The 19,206-nt window shown below is 52.7% G+C and overlaps 1 protein-coding gene across 1 annotated transcript; it reads left to right on the top strand.

Moving 5' to 3' along the window:
- The first annotated feature begins 498 nt into the window (after window positions 1-498).
- On the top strand, window positions 499-12,073 carry AQP8 (aquaporin 8). Its single transcript, XM_005289171.4, has 6 exons — window positions 499-681; window positions 1,046-1,304; window positions 6,990-7,116; window positions 8,020-8,234; window positions 9,536-9,670; window positions 11,224-12,073. Exons 2-6 carry the CDS (start codon window positions 1,054-1,056, stop codon window positions 11,264-11,266), a joined length of 771 nt encoding a protein of 256 aa, XP_005289228.3. The 5' UTR covers window positions 499-681; window positions 1,046-1,053; the 3' UTR covers window positions 11,267-12,073.
- Window positions 12,074-19,206: the final 7,133 nt, after the last annotated feature.

Consider the following 19,206-nt stretch of genomic DNA (forward strand, 5'->3'; position numbering starts at 1 on the left):
CAGTCCGGGTTCATCTGGGAACTACTTGCTCAAGGAGAACTTCCACCGGAGACCCGCCGGGGAGCTTTGTCTGAGGAAAGAACGCAAGGCTGGACTGTTTGTGGACGAGGAGGCTATTTTCCTTCTCCCCGGAGCCTGCTGCAGTCATAACTATTCTGCTTGCTTGCTCTTTTACAGACAAATAAGCCCCCCACACGCGCACACACGCACCTGTTCTTGGAAAGGGAGCGAGACCAGGTGTGCAAATGGCACATTACGCTCTGAGAACAAAACCCAGCAAAAGGCACTCAGAGCGTCAGGCCCATTGTCCCTCCAACTGGCACTGACGCGGATTGTACTCTGCACTTCACACGGGGGAAGGAACCATAGTCCCCGACTTGGCAGAAATCCTTAACAAATCCTTGAACCATAGAACCATTAACATAAATAGCTTTCAGACTCCTGTGGGCTGGAGTACCTGCCTCGGATTTTATTGCATTTTTTTAACAATGTAAATCCATTCCAATATTTTTTTAAAGCCTCCCATACGCTGTGTCTCCGTACAGGTCAAGTAGGGAGCATTCCAATATTTCCATGAGACAGATAAGCCATTCCTCTAGGTGCAGTGCGATCATTGCTCGCTGAGGTCCTGCTGGTGTCAAGAGGGCTCTGCAGCTCCCAGAAGAACAGAGCACTCAGAAAGTAAGTACCTCAGTGTAACCAAGGCATTTAAAAAATCCACACAGAATTTCTGCCTTCCAAACCCTTTTCAGTGGTTTGGCACCAGAAGGTCCCCTGTTGGCACCTGATCATAACAGCCCGTATCTCTTATATGCTGTGTGAAGTGCCTAGCCCACTTGAGGCACTTAAGGGGTAATTGGAAGAGTGCTCCCTGCTTTCGGCGCATGCTGTCCCCGAAGGAGTTAAGCAGTAGTGTTTGTATCTGGATTGTTCTGAATTGCATGTACTAATGTGAGGTGTCAATTCTGTGGTGAGTCTACTCCGCTGTCTGGCAGTGCCCAGCCTGGCACTGGATGCCATCAAAGCTCCGCTCGCTTCATTTCAGCTCCCCTGATGTCTGACCTGGAGTTTGGTGGCATGTCCATAAAGGAGGTGGAAATGGACGGCAAGTACAAACAGCCGCAGCCTCACTGGTTCGAGCTGTATGCCCAGCCCTGCGTGGCCGAGCTCCTGGGGTCGGCGTTGTTCATCTTCATCGGGTGCGCGTCAGTGATTGAGAACGTGGACAGCACGGGGAGGCTGCAGCCCGCCCTGGCGCATGGGTTGGCTCTTGGGCTCATCATCGCCATTTTGGGAAACATCAGGTGAGAGAATTTTGGGGACTTGGCTACTTGGCACTGACTGCGCAGTGAGGGGATCGGACAGTCACAGAGCAGGGGGCAGGCGTCCAAAACATAAAGGCTTCCTGACAACTCCCAGGAAAGCATGTGAATGTGGATCTGCTGAGTGATAGCTAGCTAGAGTGAGCCTATTCTCTGTGTTTCTCCTGCCTCGTTTGTGTTTTGGATCAGTAGATATAACTGTAATAGTGATAATTAATAATCACACTCTGCACGTTACACAGTGCCTTGCAGTTAAGGTTTATTATTGTTTGTATTACGGTAGTGTCTAGAGTTCCCAGCTGAGATCAGTGCAGAGCTGCATCGTGCTAGGGGCTGTACGTACACATAATGAGAGAGAGCTCTTGCTCTGAAGACCTTACGATCCAAATAGACAATGGGACAGACTTTTAAAGATATTTAGGCGCTTACCTCACAATATCTTTAAAAACCTGGCCCTAGATGGATAAAGAGTGGGAAGGGAAACTGAGGCGCAGAATGAGGACCAATTTGCCTGTGGTCAGTGACAAAGCCAGGTCTCATGATTCCTAGTCCAGTGCGTCTCTCTGAGTTTTGCAAAGGTAGTTATTATTGTAATATGGTAATTGTATTATTAAAATTGGGAACAAAGCCCCAGAGAGAGAAAGATACAAATCTCCTCTGAATGGTGACTCTAAAACAGGCACTGGGGAGTTCCACACCTGTTCTCTCTCAGCCCCTCCAGATCAAATTTGCCCAGCCTACAAGTGAAAAAGTCTCCCCCCTCCCCATTAACTGCCAGTCCTGCAAACAGCCTGTGTTCTGATGATCAAGGCATGTCCTCTGTGGCTCACGTATGATCAGCAGGTGTCTGGACCAATGGAGGGATATTATGTCTTTGTCTTGTGAGGGTGGAATTAAAGTCTACACCTCAAGGTAAAAATTTTGCCACTGGGACTTAGCAATTCTGCTGATGATGCGTGAGCCGGAACAGAATCCAGCTCCCTCTCCCACGGCTGCTTTGGCTTAGCAAGGCTAAGAGGGAAGGATGGGGTAAAAATTTGGGTTTGTTACTAAAGCCAGCAGCTGTGGCTCTGACGCCCTCAGGGAGCAGATCTGCTGAAGAAGGAGGTTCCATTTTTTATCATCAGTGTGAGCCACTGTCTTGCTGTGGGAAGGAATAGAATCCAGGTCTTCTGACTCCTGCTTCCTTGCTCCAGCCTCTGGGTCCGCTGCCTCATTGGCATCATGCATGCCTTTTTATTGCTTACAATTTCATCTGCTCTCCCTGCTTATTCCTCAGTTAAAGACATTGGGTCAGATCCTCAGCTGGGGTTCATGAGTGTCACTCCATTGATTGTAATAGAACAAAGCCCCTTGATCCCATGGGATTTCTCACTTAGCTGGAGATGATTGTGATGTCACAAATATGAATGGTCAGTTCAGGTGAGGAATAAGCAGTTGGAGGTGGAGCTCTGAGCTGCCAAGATCTGCTTTCGGGTCACTCTTCGCCAGGACTCACAAACGGTGGAAGGGAGACGCACGAAATCTCCAACTTTGCCATAGCACCTCATCAGCTGTCGAATGGTCGATAAAGCAGGTATTTCTGTCCGAAGCAGAGGGTGTTTGCAGCTTTCCTGCTCTGGAACGAGGAGGGCGTTGTTCAATTCAAGTTTTTCTGCAAAAGCATCATTCTGAACCGACTAACGTGGGGTTGGAAGTTTGTTTCCGAGACGGAACCAAGAGGCTGCAAAAACAAGTTTGTTTTGATCAATGCTCCATAAAAAATAGGCTGGAATCCACATTTTATGACTCTTTATTAACTGCCTGTTATTCAGAGTTATCTGTGGATTGGTTAATGTATACATAGAGTATACGTAGGCTAGCAGTGAAACCCAAGGACCCCGTTAGCCTTTGCTGACAATGCGCCTAGTGTTAGAATGAAAAAACATAAATGATGCTCAGGTTTCATGACTAGCAATAGATTGGACACTCTGCACTCGGGTGGCTAAATAAACTATCCTTTAACCCACTAACAGACACACTAGGTGGGTCCCCAAGTATACACGGGTCTGACTGGAATGCTAAATGGTTGGACTAGGCTGGTCGCTGGTCTCCATTTCCTGAGTGTGTTACCTAAGCTGAAAGCATCTGTTACCTCTTGCAAAGACAGCGTTCAAGTCACTGATTGGACCATTGGAAGTAGAGATGGGAAAGCTCTGTTCGATCACCCCACCCATCCTCCTCAGCCAGGGCAAGGCTGTTCCCTCCAGCATTTCCCCTGGTGTGTCGTTTAGCCATAGGTTTGCCCCCCTTCCCACTGTTAGGCACTGCTGAATTTCATCCACTACTCTTAACTGTGCCCCTGTGACCACCTGAAACAACTCCTCGCCTTCCTGGGTGTTTATACCCTACACATACAGTTACAATGAGAGACCCTGATTCCGGGGGCTCTTATGCATGTGAATAACTTTAAGTACATGCTTAAATCCATTAAAGTTGATGGGACTTCACCGCGTACTTTGTGTTTAAGGGCTTCCCTGAGTCAGGGCCATATACTGCAAATGTAGATCCTGGCCAGAACACTGGACAGGGCCTCAGGGCCTCTGGGTTCTGTTCCCATCTCTGCCACTGGCCTGCTGGGAGACCTGGGGTAAGTCATGTCGGAGAAAAACAGAGTTCTCACTCTCAGGTTTGGGTGCAGCAAGGCAGATACGTTAATATCTCTAGCAATTGCGTGGAGGGAGAGAGCTAAACAGGTCTCTCACAGGTAAACAATGACAGCAAGCATTTATACCTTTTGTTACAGACAATAATGAGCAGCAGCTGCATTTTGTTTATACATGGATCATCCTGATATCTTATTTTTCTCACCTCTATTTAGACTATAGTCTACATTCCATACTTATCTAACACGAGGTCGCAACAACTTCTCACACAGTTCTTTCCCATTCGCCTCAGACAATCCTCACTTCTACAAATCTCACGTGATTGGGGTTACAGCTAGCCTGACTCTTGCTCACAGAAGAGACGGTTTGCATTGAAATCCCCTTCAAATCCACAGTCACTCCCCCCCCCGTGCCTCAGTTTCCCCACCTGTAGAATAGGGATAATGATCCAGACCTCCTTTGTAAAGTGCTTTGAGCTCTACTGATGTGACGCGTTCGAGAAGAGCCAGGTACTATTGATGTATTAGGTCCAGGATTGGGCCCTATCATGTACATTTTCAGCCCCACACCAAGATTACAGCTGGAATTGGCCCATGGCCACAGTATAAAGCTTTGGAATTTACCTGAAAACGTAATTAATTCTCTGCTGGTTCAGTCAATTAAATCCTAGCAACTCCATTACCTCTTTAATTAAAGCCGAATCATCAGAAATAATCACAGTTCCTAAACCCTCTGACTCATTAGCTTTGAGGGCAATTTATTATCAGGGTTTATTGGTTATGAAGCTCGTTCGTTAATGAGCGTTCCCCCAGTAATCTGTTTTCATTAAAAAATATTTGCATTTGCCTCTCACTGGTACTTCTAGACACCAGTGATTTAGGCCCTGTCACAAGACAAGAGGCCCCCATCCTGCATGTGGGATCCAGGCATGTGAACCTGTTAGCCTCATTACAGGATTGGGGGCATGCAATGCCTTGAGCGCAGGGCTCTGTCCACACAGATGCTGTTGCAGGATCGGGGCCATAGAGCTCTGGGATTCTGGGCCCCGGCCTTGAGTATCAGTCAGACTTCGCCTACGTGTGACAGGCATGGAGTGTTACACTGTACACCACTCCCCTGACTGGCTAGTGCTAAACGGCTTTTGCTCCCTTCTTGGTTTTCACAAGAGAGAAATTGTTCTAGAGAAGAGGCAAAGGATTCGGGGCGAGAAAACGAGGACCATTCGGATCAGCACTAGCTGATGTATGAAGCCTCGTGAGCCCTTGTCATCCCCTGGTGGGGCTGCTGCCGGCAGAAAGAGGGAAAGAGGCTAGCCGGCAGGGCGTTCTCCTGAGGGAGGGAACCATCTGTAGGCCACATTCCTGCATGGGCTGGGGAGAGGAAGGACAAGGAGACCCAAAGAGTCTTTCCCAGCTCTGATTTCTCTGCGAATCAAAGGAAGATTCCTACCCTCTCCTCATTTAACCCCTTCCCTTGCAGCAATGCCTGTGAGTAACTAGCTCAGAGCGGCTGCAGGGTAATCCGGGACCGTCTGTGCATCTTTACATCTGTGGAGACACAAATATACTCACATGTTGGGAAAGTGCCCTGCACTCTGTGGGCAATATCAGGAAAAGCCCAGCAACAATGACAGTTAACAGCCATTTCTGCTCCAGGGCTTTTTGCTGTTTTCAGTCGTCCCGTTTGGGGCTTTGCGTTTTCTTTGCGACTTGACATCCAATACCCCCAGCCAGGCAGAAGAAAGCTGCTTTTGGTCCCAGCTCTCCCAGCTGCCTGTGCGTGATGGGCATCTCTAAACTCCCATTGCCCTCCGGAAGGGTCCTGGCAGCCTGGCAGCCAGGCTCACGGCTAGCCTGGGCAGGCTTAGCTTCGTTACGCCCGCAGTGCATTTGGCCTGGGCTCCACAAGGACGTCGCAAGGGAATTGGGGTTATCTTGTTGTAACCCACGCAAGGAGAGAGTGGATCTTTGTCCCCCTCAAGTGGCTGGTCCACAGGAGAGATTACTGAGTCTGCGGCTACCTACCATCGGCTTTAGCTCACGTAGTGGAGGCGCGTGCTTTTGATGCTGGATGTTCCAAGTCCAGGCCCTGCTGATGGCCCAAGCAGGGTCAGTTACACAGCACAGCTTGTCAGTGAACAAATCCCTCCTTTGTCAGAACAGTGAATATGGGGAAGGAAAACCTGCAGGCCAAGTTCTGCTCTCACAGTGCAGGCCAGGCCAGGCCAGGCCGAGGAGTCTTAGCGAAGGGCACTCGTAAACTGTCAGCACCAAAGAGGAACCTTGAGGGAAACAGCAGGGGAAAGCAATGCTCGTTCCATGCCCTGGGTCCTCCGCCCCTCGCTAAAGGAATCCATGGGCTGCATGTTGCCGTGATCGCTCCCCTGGGGGGTGATAGCACCATCAGCTGCAGGTGCAAGGCCAGGAACTCTTTGTAAACATTTCCCTTTCCTGCCCTACAAGTTAACGGTCCCTCCACGCTGTTTCACTGTAAGTAGCCCCTATCTTTAAGCTCCTGAAATCCTAGAATATCAGGGTTGGAGGGACCTCAGGAGGTCATTTAGTCCAACCCCCTGCTCAAAGCAGGACCCATCCCCAGACAGATTTTTGCCCCAGATCCCTAAATGGCCCCCTCAAGGATTGAACTCACACCCCTGGGTTTAGCAGGCCAAGGCTCGAACCACTGAGCTCTCCCTCCCCTCAGGTGCAGTCACTCTCTGGCTCCCTGTCACAGCCTCAGAAGCTTTTCCCGACTTCTACCCCTTAATCATCTGTCCAGAATGAGCCGGGCAGGGCAGAATCCCACAGAGGCAGAGCAGGATTGGGAATCGCTGCCCAGGCCTCTCACCGGGGTGCGGCTGCCTAGGTAACGGGTCAGTTTGAAAGAGCATAAGGTTTAACTGAGTCTGACTCCAGCTTAAAGGGGTCATTTCCAGCTGGGCTCAGATTCTTCTCCTCAGGGGAACTCGGGGTAGAGGGTCGCACAGCTGAGACACTTAACATCTCTCTCCTGTTGATTCCAGCGGTGGCCATTTTAACCCAGCTGTCTCCTTGGCCGCGTGGCTGATTGGCGGGCTGAACATCATGCTGCTCATCCCTTACTGGATCTCCCAGCTGTGTGGGGGGCTGATCGGAGCTGGCCTGGCAAAGGTATGGAAATCAGGTGACTCTTCCTTGCTAAGAAGATTAAAGGGTTAATTTCCTGGGGTCTTGGGCTCCCCTCCATGCAGACATGTGAATCTCAGCAGTGGGTACGGGCCCCTCAAAGGCAGGATATGATTCTCAGTGCGGTTTGCGCTGTGTCAGAGAACAGTTTGTCATGCACCATTGGGCACATGCTGGAAGCCAGCACCCAGCAGCTGCAGGGGAGATTATAATCTGAACACAAATGGTCATGCGCAGCACCTCCTTTGTGGGTATGGGGTTCGTGTAGTGGTTGGAGTGCAGGCCTGGGAGCCACGGTGCTTTTCCCAGCTCTTCGGCTGGCTCAGTGTATGACACTGGGCAAGTCACTGCCCCATCGCTCGGTGCTTCGGTTTGCCTGACTTTAATGTGGACATACCTGTTATACAGGGTGCTGGGAATCTTCATTAACTAATGTTCAGTGGCAGTTGCTCAGTAAGTGCCGCAGGGTTATAGTTATTTTATTATATACAGAAGAATGCATATTCCTCCCGTCGGCTACAGCCATCTGCACTTACCCCACTATTTCTCATGGTCTTTCCCATTTTATGTCGCCCCTCTCATCCTCCAAAGTACTTGATATATAAATAGCATCTATGTTGCAAACCATTAAGCAGATACTGGAGGTTAATTTCTTTACAGCTTTACTAGGGTAGCTGGTGGCTAATCCACTTGTAATTATCTACAGGCTAAAAGCCTTTGCTAATGAGTTTACATTCACTAGAGACTTAGGTTGACTTTCAGAAAGAAAGTGATCAGATTAGCTGCTCTCTGCCCTGATGTTATATCCACCTACACTGTCCTGACTGGGAACCAATAGCCATGGTGTGGAGATTGAAACTGTACCAATTCCAGGACTCTCTCTTGTAGGTTATGACAGCAAATGACAGATACATAAACGCCACTGGAGCGGCTTTCACTAGCATCACAGACGACGGGCAGATCCCCTCCGCCCTTGTGGGTGAGATTGTCATGACCATGTTCCTGGTCTTAGCCGTCTGCATGGGAGCCATCAATGAAAAAACCAGCAGCCCTTTGGCACCTTTCTGCATTGGTTTCACTGTCACCGCTGACATCCTAGCTGGGTGAGCCGGCACAGCCGTTTGTGTGTTCTGTGGAGCCGTGTACCTCTGGAGGAATGAGAGCTGCCAGACATTCCTGTCTGATGGCTGCCCAGCTGCCCTGGGGAGATGAGTTGGTGGGTCTGGATTTAGTTTCTATGATAGACAATAAACAGTGATTAGTGTCTCCTGATGGCAGCCTGAGCAGAAAGTCCAAGGAGTGAATGGTCCGTGGTGGAAACTCCCCTGTTACACGGGAGTAGGTGCAGGGCTGGGGCATGCTGGGAAGCACAGGAGGGGTGGAAGCTTGCCTGGTTGCACGCGTGCTGAATAGGTTCCATGGATATTCAGTGGACTTTAACTGATGCTCTCCCGGTGAGGTTCTCTGGCCTGTGCTATCCAGGAGGAGATGATCATAGTGGTCTCTTCTGGCCTTCATGTCTATGAGTCACTCCGGCTGTTTTCACCAGCCTGTAATTCATGTTGGGAGGAATATTGGCCACACATGGACAGAGCCCGATGACGGCGTCAGAAAAGACCAGTCTGCAGGCGTCTAACATGCTGGATGCTTGAAGCCAGATCAAGTTTTTCAATAAGCTGTTGTGGGCGGATACAGAAGAAAGTCCCCCCCGGGCAATGCTTGTAATAGGAAGCCCTAAGGACACAGAAGCCGGTTCATTTTGAGTCATTTTTTACTGTATGTTCTGGCTGTTTTTATGAGAAACTGCCCAGCTTGGCCTCAGCGCGCACCAATTTTTCAAACAAGCAGGCTGTTTGCTTTCTTGTGTGACGGGAATCAGATACCAAGAGCCCGTAATTATGAATGCTACTAGGTTATTTATTTAAGGGAGAGCCCCCTCTAGTGGGATTTGAAGCTCTTACTTAAACACTGCACAGACGTCAGGTGCAAATGTTTATCCGTTGCTGGAAGATATGTATCAGTGCCCCTTCCACAGCACATTGTGACATACACACAGTAAAGAGCGTAAAACCCAAGCTGCTAACAAACCCAACATTTACATTTAAAACGGACACTTTCATTTCCATCACATGAAGCTTTTTACAGATATAGGTGCTCCCTAGCTAACAGCTAATGCTGGAGTTCATACAGGTATGTTCCTAGGTCTGTCAATGTTATTCAGATGAGTTTTGCAATGGTCATTGTATTTTGTATAGTAGATCTGATTACAATAGTCAGCCATCAGTGGGGCATTATTACAGAGATTGTTACTTTCTGAAAACAATTTGTCCTTGGAGTTCCGTGGCAGGACATTGTATATTCAGCAGGATGAATTGTGTGACTGTTCATTTGTTTTCTCTTTCAGAGGCGCTATATCTGGGGCTTGCATGAACCCTGCCAGAGCTTTTGGGCCAGCGCTGGTAGCAAACTACTGGGACTATCACTGGGTTTACTGGGTAGGGCCCATGGTAGCCAGCCTGCTAGCTGGTGCATTGATAAGGTAGGTGAGGGGACACTGTCTATAGTGGAGATGAAATGTGTAAGAAGAGGGAAAGCTGTGTGTACCTTGTCATGCAGAGGTCCTGGGTCTAATCTCCACATTGCCATGTACTGCTTGTGTCTGTCTGTAAAATAGGCCATGGATATTCACTAAGTGGCGAGTCCAGTCCCTCCTCTCAGGCCCAGATGGGAGGCTTTAGCACAGAGGGGCTCCCAGGGAGTCGGAGCAGGAGCAGTCTTCAATCACTGGCTGTGGTGTGATCGGAACTGCTCCTCAGGCTAGCCTGGCCAGTTGGTTGCTTCCCCAACCCCCAGCTATGGGGGAATGACTGGCAAATCCACACGGTAGTGGATCCAGAGGCCCTTCCCAATGCCCTCTGTCTCCCAACATCCTGCCCCTCGGAGGTGAGTTCTGTAGCACGCGCTGTGTGAGCTCCTGCAACCCTCCCCACTCATCTTCTGATGCCGCACTAGAAATAAGGATTCCAGAGTCGTTGGTGAGAGTGTTTTTCTGGGCCTTGATTGGCGGAAATCCCTCCCCTGGGTGATGCAAAGTTGGCCAGAGGGAATCTGCTCCCACGAATCAGAAGGCCAGAGGCACAGGAACAAAGTTCCCTGATCAAAAAGAATCAGCAGTAAAAGCTTCAGCCAGATCCTAACCAGCTGCGGAAGCGCTGCGGACTCTTCCAGCCCCCGTGCTTTGGAGTTTCCCCCTCTCTCTGAATGATGGCAGTCCCTTGGCTGTTTAATGTGCATGCCCAGCTGGAAAACAGGGGACGTCTAGAATCCTCTGCATGTTCCTAGAGTCCCTGTGAAGGAAGAAAAATTGTAGAGGTATAAATCATCCCTGAATACAGCATGTTATCCAGCTCTTTCTGGAGCCATCACTCTTCCCTTACCAACCTCCCACCCATCTGTCTATCTTTCCCTCCCGCAGGGTAGTGCCGACTTGGAGTGGGACGTGGGGTTGTGTTTTCTTTGCCTGTACACAGCCCTGCACTCCTGTAGTGGGGATGGTACATACGCAGGGCCGGCTCTAGGCACCAGCAAAACAAGCTGGTGCTTGGGGCGGCACATTTTTAGGGGCGGCATGGCCGGCGCCAGAATGCCACCCCTAAAAATGTGCCCCGGCCGCCCGAGCTCACCTCCGCTGCCGCTGCCACGGCGCGCGAAACAGCTGATTCGCGCGCCGCTACTCGCCCTCCCTCCCAGGCTCTCAAGCCTGGGAGGGAGGGGGAGATCCCAAGCGGCCATTTCGCGCGCCGCTGCTCCCCCTCCCTTCCAGGCTCTCAAACCTGGGAGGGAGGGGGAGACTCTGAGTGGCCGCGGCGCGGGCACTGCTTCTCCCCCTCCCTCCCAGGCTTGAGAGCCTGGGGGGAGGAGGCAGGGCTGGGGATTTGGGGAAGGGGCGGAGTTGAGGCGGGGCCAGGGGTGGGGTAATTAAGGAACGGGGTGGGGCAGCCAAAATTGTTTTTGCTTTGAGCAGCAAAAATCCTAGAGCCGGCCCTGTACGTACGCTGCCCATGCTCATCTCTCCCTGTTTTGCTCCTGAAGGCTCCTGATTGGCGATAGGAAAATCCGCCTGCTCCTGAAGTGAGCCCTGGATTGGGACTGCCTGCGGGACACAATCACTTATGGATAGGAAATCGGCTCTACTTGGCCCTCGGGAGAAACTCTGCTTCACCACACACCAGCGCCTCCGTTCTCACTGTCTGGCCACGTGGAACTGCTCCGGGATCCCAGCTTTCCAGTCTGGTTTCCCCAGAGAGCAGGTGTTGGCAGGATGATCCCACTTGAAGCTACCGATTCTGTAAAAAACAAACAAACCAAAACCAAACAAGTCGCTTGTATTGAGATCAAAGCAAAGGCCTGTCTGGCTGGGTAGGAGCGCTAGGAGCACTGGCCTTGCCTCTCTGTGCTGGGGCAGTGCCTCTTCCTAGTGCACAAACGGCAGCCAGAAGCCAGGGCAGTTGTCCTGGGGATTAATATCCCGTATGGAGATAAGCTAAAATGGGCAGGAGGGTCTGGCGGGAAGTGATGCAGCAGGGCTGGCCTGGTTTGCACAGCGCTCCCGCTGGCATGACGGAGTGCGGCTGCAGCACCTCGGTGATGCCAATGCGCTTGCTGCTCCAGTCACTGGGGAAATTCGCTTCCTTGACTTTTTCTGTTCTGGAGATGGGCGCGCCCATCCCTGTGTTCCCCTGGCCCCACCGCGTTCCCGGCGCAGCACACGTGGTGCTTCTGGAGAAAGCACTTTATCATTGTGTCCCATGGCCCCATCGCCTGGGCTGGATCTCCAGCAATCTCTTCTGCTCCCCAGGGCCGGCTGACATCTCCGCCGGTTGCCAGACGCTGTAGTGAGGAGCCTCCTAATAAGGTGAATAAAAGCCGAGTTGAACAGAAATGCCTGTGGAATGTGCGTCATAAGTCACTGCGCCGACACTAATTGATTTCTGAATTCTTAAAAAACCAAAACAAAATGGAAACAACCTCTCAACAGTTGACCAGAATGTAAATTCACAGAAATATGGCAAGGCGCTTTCCAGCACTGGGCGGCTGAGCAACGTCACTGTCCTGCTGAGAGCCTGTCCCCTGCGCCCCACCCCGCTGGGAGCCTGTCCCCTGCACCCCACCCCGTTGGGAGCCTGTCCCCTGCGCCCCACCCCCCTGGGATCCTGCCCTCTGTGCCCCGCCCCGCTGGGAGCCTGCCCTCTGTGCCCATCCCCGCTGGGAGCCTGCCCTCTGTGCCCCGCCCCGCTGGGAGCCTGTCCCCTGCACCCCGCCCCGCTGGGAGCCTGCCCCCTGCGCCCCGCCCCGCTGGGAGCCTGCCCCCTGCGCCCCGCCCCGCTGGGAGCCTGCCCCCTGCGCCCCGCCCCGCTGGGAGCCTGTCCCCTGCGCCCCGCCCCGCTGGGAGCCTGCCCTCTGTGCCCCGCCCCGCTGGGAGCCTGCCCTCTGTGCCCTGCCCCGCTGGGAGCCTGTCCCCTGCGCCCCACCCCGCTGGGAGCCTGCCCTCTGTGCCCATCCCCGCTCAGAGCCTGCCCTCTGCGCCCCACCCCGCTGGGAGCCTGCCCTCTGCATGTGCCCTGCCCCACTCAGAGACTGCCCTCTGCGCCCCACCCCGCTGAGAGCCTGCCCTCTGCGCCCCACCCCCCTGGGATCCTGCCCTCTGTGCCCCGCCCCGCTGGGAGCCTGCCCTCTGTGCCCATCCCCACTGGGAGCCTGCCCTCTGTGCCCCGCCCCGCTGGGAGCCTGTCCCCTGCACCCCACCCGGCTGGGAGCCTGCCCTCTGTGCCCCGCCCCGCTGGGAGCCTGCCCTCTGTGCCCCGCCCCGCTGGGAGCCTGTCCTCTGCACCCCACCCCGCTGGGAGCCTGCCCTCTGCGCCCTGCCCCGCTGGGAGCCTGCCCCCTGCGCCCCGCCCCGCTGGGAGCCTGTCCCCTGCGCCCCACCCCGCTGGGAGCCTGCCCTCTGTGCCCTGCCCCGCTGGGATCCTGCCCTCTGCATGTGCCCTGCCCCACTGGGAGCCTGCCCTCTGCGCCCCACCCCGCTGGAAGCCTGTCCCCTGCGCCCCACCCCGCTGGGAGCCTGCCCTCTGCATGTGCCCTGCCCCACTCAGAGACTGCCCTCTGCGCCCCACCCCGCTGAGAGCCTGCCCTCTGCGCCCCACCCCCCTGGGAGCCTGCGCCCCGCCCTGCTTTCCACTTTGTCTCCTGTTTCTGACACTCTCTCCCTTTTTTTTTGGCCTCCCCAGGACCATCCTCTCCTCCTCCCTTGCCCTCCACAAACCTCAGCAGCACTCAAGCCCGTTGCCCTTTCCCCAGAATGGATATTTCCTTTTAAGGCACATTGCTATCCCAGTCTGCTCCGCGGCAGGATCCTGGGCCTGAAGCCAGCTCTGACCTGATCGGTCCTTCCCAAGACAGAACTCGCCCCTCTGCCCCAGGACAGCGGCAGACCCCGTAGCAAGCCGAAGGAATCGCTCAGCGGCTCCCCCCGGCACTAGCACCACTGCCAGTGCAGCAACGGGCCAGCAGAGGATGCTCAAGCAAAAAAATAATGTTGGATTAGCAGATGTCTGTGCACACACGTCCCTTAGCTGGCCTGGGTTTAAAGCCTCAGCAGGAACGGTGTTTGCTTTGGTTTATAGACCATTATGGGGGCTGCCGTTGTAAATATACAGAACCGTTTACAGTAGCTGGGTAGCGGCAGGGCCGCCGAGAGTGGGGTCAGGCCCCGGTGAAAAAAATTTTCAGCCCCCTCAGCAAGGGCGGACTGGCTAAACAGGGCCAACGAGCCGGGGGGGAAGCCGGGCCCCGGGCCCCCTTCCGGACTGCTGGGCCCCGGTAATTTGTACCAGCTTCCCCCCCCCTCTCGTCAGCCCTGGTAGCAGGTCACTAGCTTTCTTCTCCAGAGGCCTCTCAACACTACACAAAGCAAGGGCAGAGGAAACGGTGAAGGGGACATGGTCTGAAGCCTCAGCCTAAGCTCACAGACTGCAGAGCGACCAGGGAAAGGGCAGGAAAGCCTGAACGTGGGCGCTCCAGGGGCCATGCGAGCACCCTGCTGAGTTTGCACAATTCATAGAGACTGAAATCAGAACCGGTCCTAGTGCATTAAATGGGGCCTTTCCACTGGAGGCAAGAGAGTGTCGCCTGCAGAGCTGGGAACACTGCGTTCTAACTTATCTAGGTATTTAGTAGCTGTGTCCTCAAACAGCTCTGCCACCGACTCGTTTTGTGTACTCAGGAAGTCACGTCACCTCTCTCCACATGCCGCCCTACTTCAGGGGGTGTTGTGGGGATTGATTAGATAAGAAAACGTTCCGGGCTATAGAAATAATCGTAGGCCGAGCTGGTAGGGCCCCCTATGCTTAAAGCTGCTTGACACTTCCCATTCCAAGACCCTGTTTTCAGTTGCTTATAATTTTGCCTCAGGCTTCAGAACTTTGGAAAGTTTGAGTAAAAATGGTCCAGCTGTTTCTGAGAATGCGGCGAGGGGAAAATGTGTTGTTTTTCCAGTGTTCAATACTATTAACCATTTAACGGAGCAGTTCTAGCGCCCCTGTGCTTTAGAGGAGTGAGGAGCCTGGCCGGGGAGGGAGGTGGAGACTGGGCTGGCTCGGTGAGAGGACTGGGTTTAGTACAAGGAACTGAGAGGAGTGGGGGATGACTGGGACAAGGGGTGGTGTGGTGGGGAGAGAGAGGATAAGGAGAGGGACAGACTTAAGGGGATGGGGCAGAAGGGGTCAGGTATGGAGGGAACAGGAGTGGAACCATGATGTGACCACTAGGACACACTTCCTTCCAGAACCTGGAATGGAACCCAAAATCCCTGAGTCTTGACATTACTCTGCTGTCAGCAAATACCTGTGAAGTGTGTGTGTGTGTGTGTGTGTGTGTGTGTGTGTGTTCTCCCCCCCAGAGCACCGCAATCTGCTATTGCCGTCAGTCACTCTGTTAGCTCAAGTGGCAGAGGTCTGAATGGTGGATCTAACGGTTCCAGCCCTGCTGACGACCCTGGTGGGTGTCGCTATGACGGAATTTCTGTTTTTTTCAAGTTTGTTTTTTTAATTGGAACTTACAGGCACAGGAGCTGCTGTTAAAGGGCTATTACTAAGCTTGCAAAGACAAGCCCTGAAAAGTTAGGAAATGCCACACTTGAAGGTTGCCCAGGCACCTTCATTCAGCCCCCTTGTGCCTATGCATCGTAAAACTGCCTCCAATCACACGATCACATGCCATAGGGCCCCCTCTCATTTCGTGCACAGTATAGACCATGCTAAGGGGCTGCATCTTGTAGTGAAGGAGGCTGGTTGTAGGAGGACCCTCGCCTCGTTTGTTGCAGAAGTTGAAAGGTGCGGAGTATAGTGCATGATGTACCAGTGTTTCTCACCGACTCATGGAAACCCTCTGAAATCCAGCGTGTCTCTGTCCTGAAATGAAAAGCTCAGTCAGTCACTGAAAGGGAACGAGGATGAGGTGCGACATTTCTCTGGCCTTTGAGAGAGGAGCTGAAATGGCTTCTTGTTCGAGTTCACCAGCTGTGAACACCTGCCTCTGCCCCACTTCCAGCCTCATGCTGCAGCCCCCCCTTCCCCCCGAGGAAAGGCGACTGCCGGCTGCATTCTAGGCCATGCTGCGGTGCTTCTCACTGGGCTCCGGCAGCGCTCAGGCAGGCTAAAGCCAGTAGAAAATGCTGTTAAAAGGGAAGAAATCCTACCTAGCCAGTGGGCGAGATTCCAAACTGCAGCTTTTCTCTTAGCAGCTGAGTCAGGGGCAATGACAGCTACTCCTTTGGGAGGGAAAACGAAAAAACCCTCTCAAATAAACACAAATGGCACTAAGATATGTCTAGGACAGTTGCCATAGCAACACTTAAAAATACCAAACCAAATAGCAGAGCAAAGCATCCACTTCCTCCCTTCGAGAGCCCCTCGTTGGGCTCAGGAAGAAGGAACCAGAAGCCCTATAGCATTAGATGGATAGTGAAACTTGGGCTGAAGTTCTGCATGGATTCAGCATTTCGTGCTCTGACCCTGCAAAGACTTGCAGTGGTTCCTTTGAATTCATGGGATTGCACGCTGTGCGGGAAGCTAAGCACGGGTGCAAATCTTGGCAGGATTGGGGCCTCCGTAATTATAGCCGTTGCACTGGCCAATGGAAGGCTGGCAGGGAACAAGCCGGGCAGTGCTCACGTTCCCCTTTTGAAAAGGAAGCACAGCCCTCCCGCACCTCCAGGATTGGAACCGTTTTTAGAGAAGCAGCTACACAGATGTTCAGAAGCTAAGTCCAGTTCCTGAATTCTGAACCGCTTCTGTTCAGACGCTGCTGTGCTCCTACCCCTGCTGTCAAACACACAGGCCTTTCCTTTGCTTGTGCGCCTCTCAGGGCTGCCCAGAGGATTCAGGGGGCCCAGGGCAAAGCAATTTCGGGGGCCCCTTCCATAAAAAAAAGTTGCAATACTATAGAATGCTATATTCTCGTGGGGGCCCCTGTGGGGCCTGGGGCAAATTGCCCCACTTGCCCCCCCCTCTGGGCAGCCCTGCCTTCTGCACCCCTGCTCACAGGAATCTCCATCTCCTACAGGCAGCTTCCTCCCCTGAATGCAAACCCCTGCTTCAGCTGGGGTTAGCCCCAATCAGCCAGGGCCCCATGTTCTGTTTCTGGGGGGTTCAGGGTAAGGGCACCATTTTCACTGCTACAGGCAAGGTACAAGTAGAGAGCTGCTGCCTGCCCATAAACACAGCAAGGGGAGGCAAAATGACCAGGGGAAGGGAGGCGGCTGCACTTTATTTCTACCTGCGTGGAGCACTCAGGAAGCTGCTACATCCATAAAGCCCGAGCGAAGAAGGCAGAACGTTTGGCGGTTCCCATACAAAACTCTGCTCTTATCTCGCAACTTTCCGGTTGTGCTATCGAGGCGTTTCGCTGCCGAACATCGATTTTGAATGTGTCGGGCTGACTTTTAATAGCACATTTCTAAGAGCATGTTGATTTTTCTAGATTTATTAAAGTGCTTAAGTCACGCTAATTAAATATCAATTAACTTCCGAACACTTAATGTGCTTTAAAGACCTAAAATACATCAATCTCTTTCTCCCATGCAGTTACAGTGGCACTGGGCGTGGACGGAGGTATAAGCTGCATTTGTATCAAGTCATGGAATCTGGAGACGGTTTTGAAGCCCTGGCTGAAGGGTCCCAAGCAACTGCCTGGCAGAAGGGATATAAACAAATTGAAGGGAATTCAGACAACAGAAAGGAGTAGTATGGCGGGATGGTGTTGGAAGAGCTCAATCTGTCTCACTGGGCTGAGCCGCGAGCAAAGGGGCGGGGAATATGGTGCTGACCTGCAAGGATTTGAAAGGCGTGAACATCCAGGAGGGGGAGTTTGGGCATGTCCACATGAGCACCCGCTGCACAGCAAGCTGGGGGTATAAATCTGCAGTGCTCGTGCGAGCTGCACCTGAACCACTTGTGTGGACCCGGCAGCTGTGCACTAAATGTCCCCTAGTGCACACTGATGCACACAGCAGTGTGTCCAAGTGTGAAATCAAGGAGCCGAAATTCCTCTGACGACCTGCATACGTCAGCGTTGGCTTCTGCAGGTGCTGTCTAGGACCGACTCAGCCAATTCATTTTTTTCGGTTCTGAGCATGTTTTTCAAGCTTACAGCAAGTTATAATACAAGCCTAGGGCTTGTCTGGCTAGCAAACAGCCCCAATGCGAACAGTGAAGAGTGAAGTGGCTTAAATGATAAGTTTCAGAGCAGCAGCCGTGTTAGTCTGTAGCCGCAAAAAGAACAGGAGTCCTTGTGGCACCTTAGAGACTAACAAATTTATTAGAGCATAAGCTTTCGTGGACTACAGCCCACTTCTTCGGATGCATAACGAAGAAGTGGGCTGTAGTCCACGAAAGCTTATGCTCTAATAAATGTGTTAGTCTCTAAGGTGCCACAAGGACTCCTGTTTTTTAAATGATAAGGAGGAAATATAAGGTCTGGGTCTGATGGGATCCTAAAGGCAGGAGTGAGTTTTTCTCTGTACCTGCACTTACTCAGTGGTTGAGGCATTTTGCTCCCAGCAAATCTATTTACATAATGGCTCCTTAATGCCCAGGGGAACTCGCTTGTATTTTATTCCTCACATTTGCTTCAGAAATGTTACTTTCCGTTCTTCTCACTTTCCCCAGAGCCACGGTCAGTCATGCATATGCTTTAAGCGCTTACGCAGGCCGAAAAGACGGGTTTGACATTTCACTCTGACGTGCTGATGGTTCTCCTAGAGATGGATCTTGGGCGGATATTGACGCAGATCCTGATGCGGAGGTGAACATGATGTGGAAGGAACATGTAACCCTTGAATCAGCTCAGTGGGCCAAGCTGGTGATGACCAACGTGTCTGTTCCTCAAGTCTCTGTTTACAGGCAGAAGCGGCGGTAATTTGGGCACATCCATTCACAGTGTCACTTCTTTGTGCTCTGACTGGAGCAGACTACACAGGGCGCTGGCCCTCGACCCGGGTTGTCCCTGGAGCCCAGACACTAGCCGTCCTATGGAATGTCTGTGAGCTGGCAGAGCATTCTCTCTGTGGAGGTGTCACAGCGCACCCATTACTGTACGACTGGAGGGCCAGAGGAATGCGCCGTCAGTGCATACGCTAAGCATCCTGCTTTGCTCAACCCCTGTCCAGCCATGATGGGGTTTGCACAGTCCCATTGCAGCTTGACAGCTGAACCCTGCTGGAATGGGACATCCCACTGTTCCTCACAGTGGCAAGGGGGAAGCCCCTGGTTTCAATGCAGAAGGTCTCAGGATGTGTGAGGGCCACCAGCTGTGGCACAGGAATTCAGCAGCTGGTGCAAGGGGTTTGGGAAGAGTTTTTACCAACCCCCCCCTCTGTCCTGGCCAAGTTTTAGAGATCCATTCTCAGGTCAGCCAGGCAGGGCAGGGCTCCTCGGGCGTGGGAACGGGCCCAAGGAGGGAGCTGTGAAGGGCTCCAGGCTGAGCAGCATTCGCTCTGAGCTGCAGGGTACGTGTCCG

Source organism: Chrysemys picta, chromosome 10 (assembly GCF_011386835.1).
Source record: "Chrysemys picta bellii isolate R12L10 chromosome 10, ASM1138683v2, whole genome shotgun sequence".
Classification (NCBI taxonomy): domain Eukaryota; kingdom Metazoa; phylum Chordata; order Testudines; family Emydidae; genus Chrysemys; species Chrysemys picta.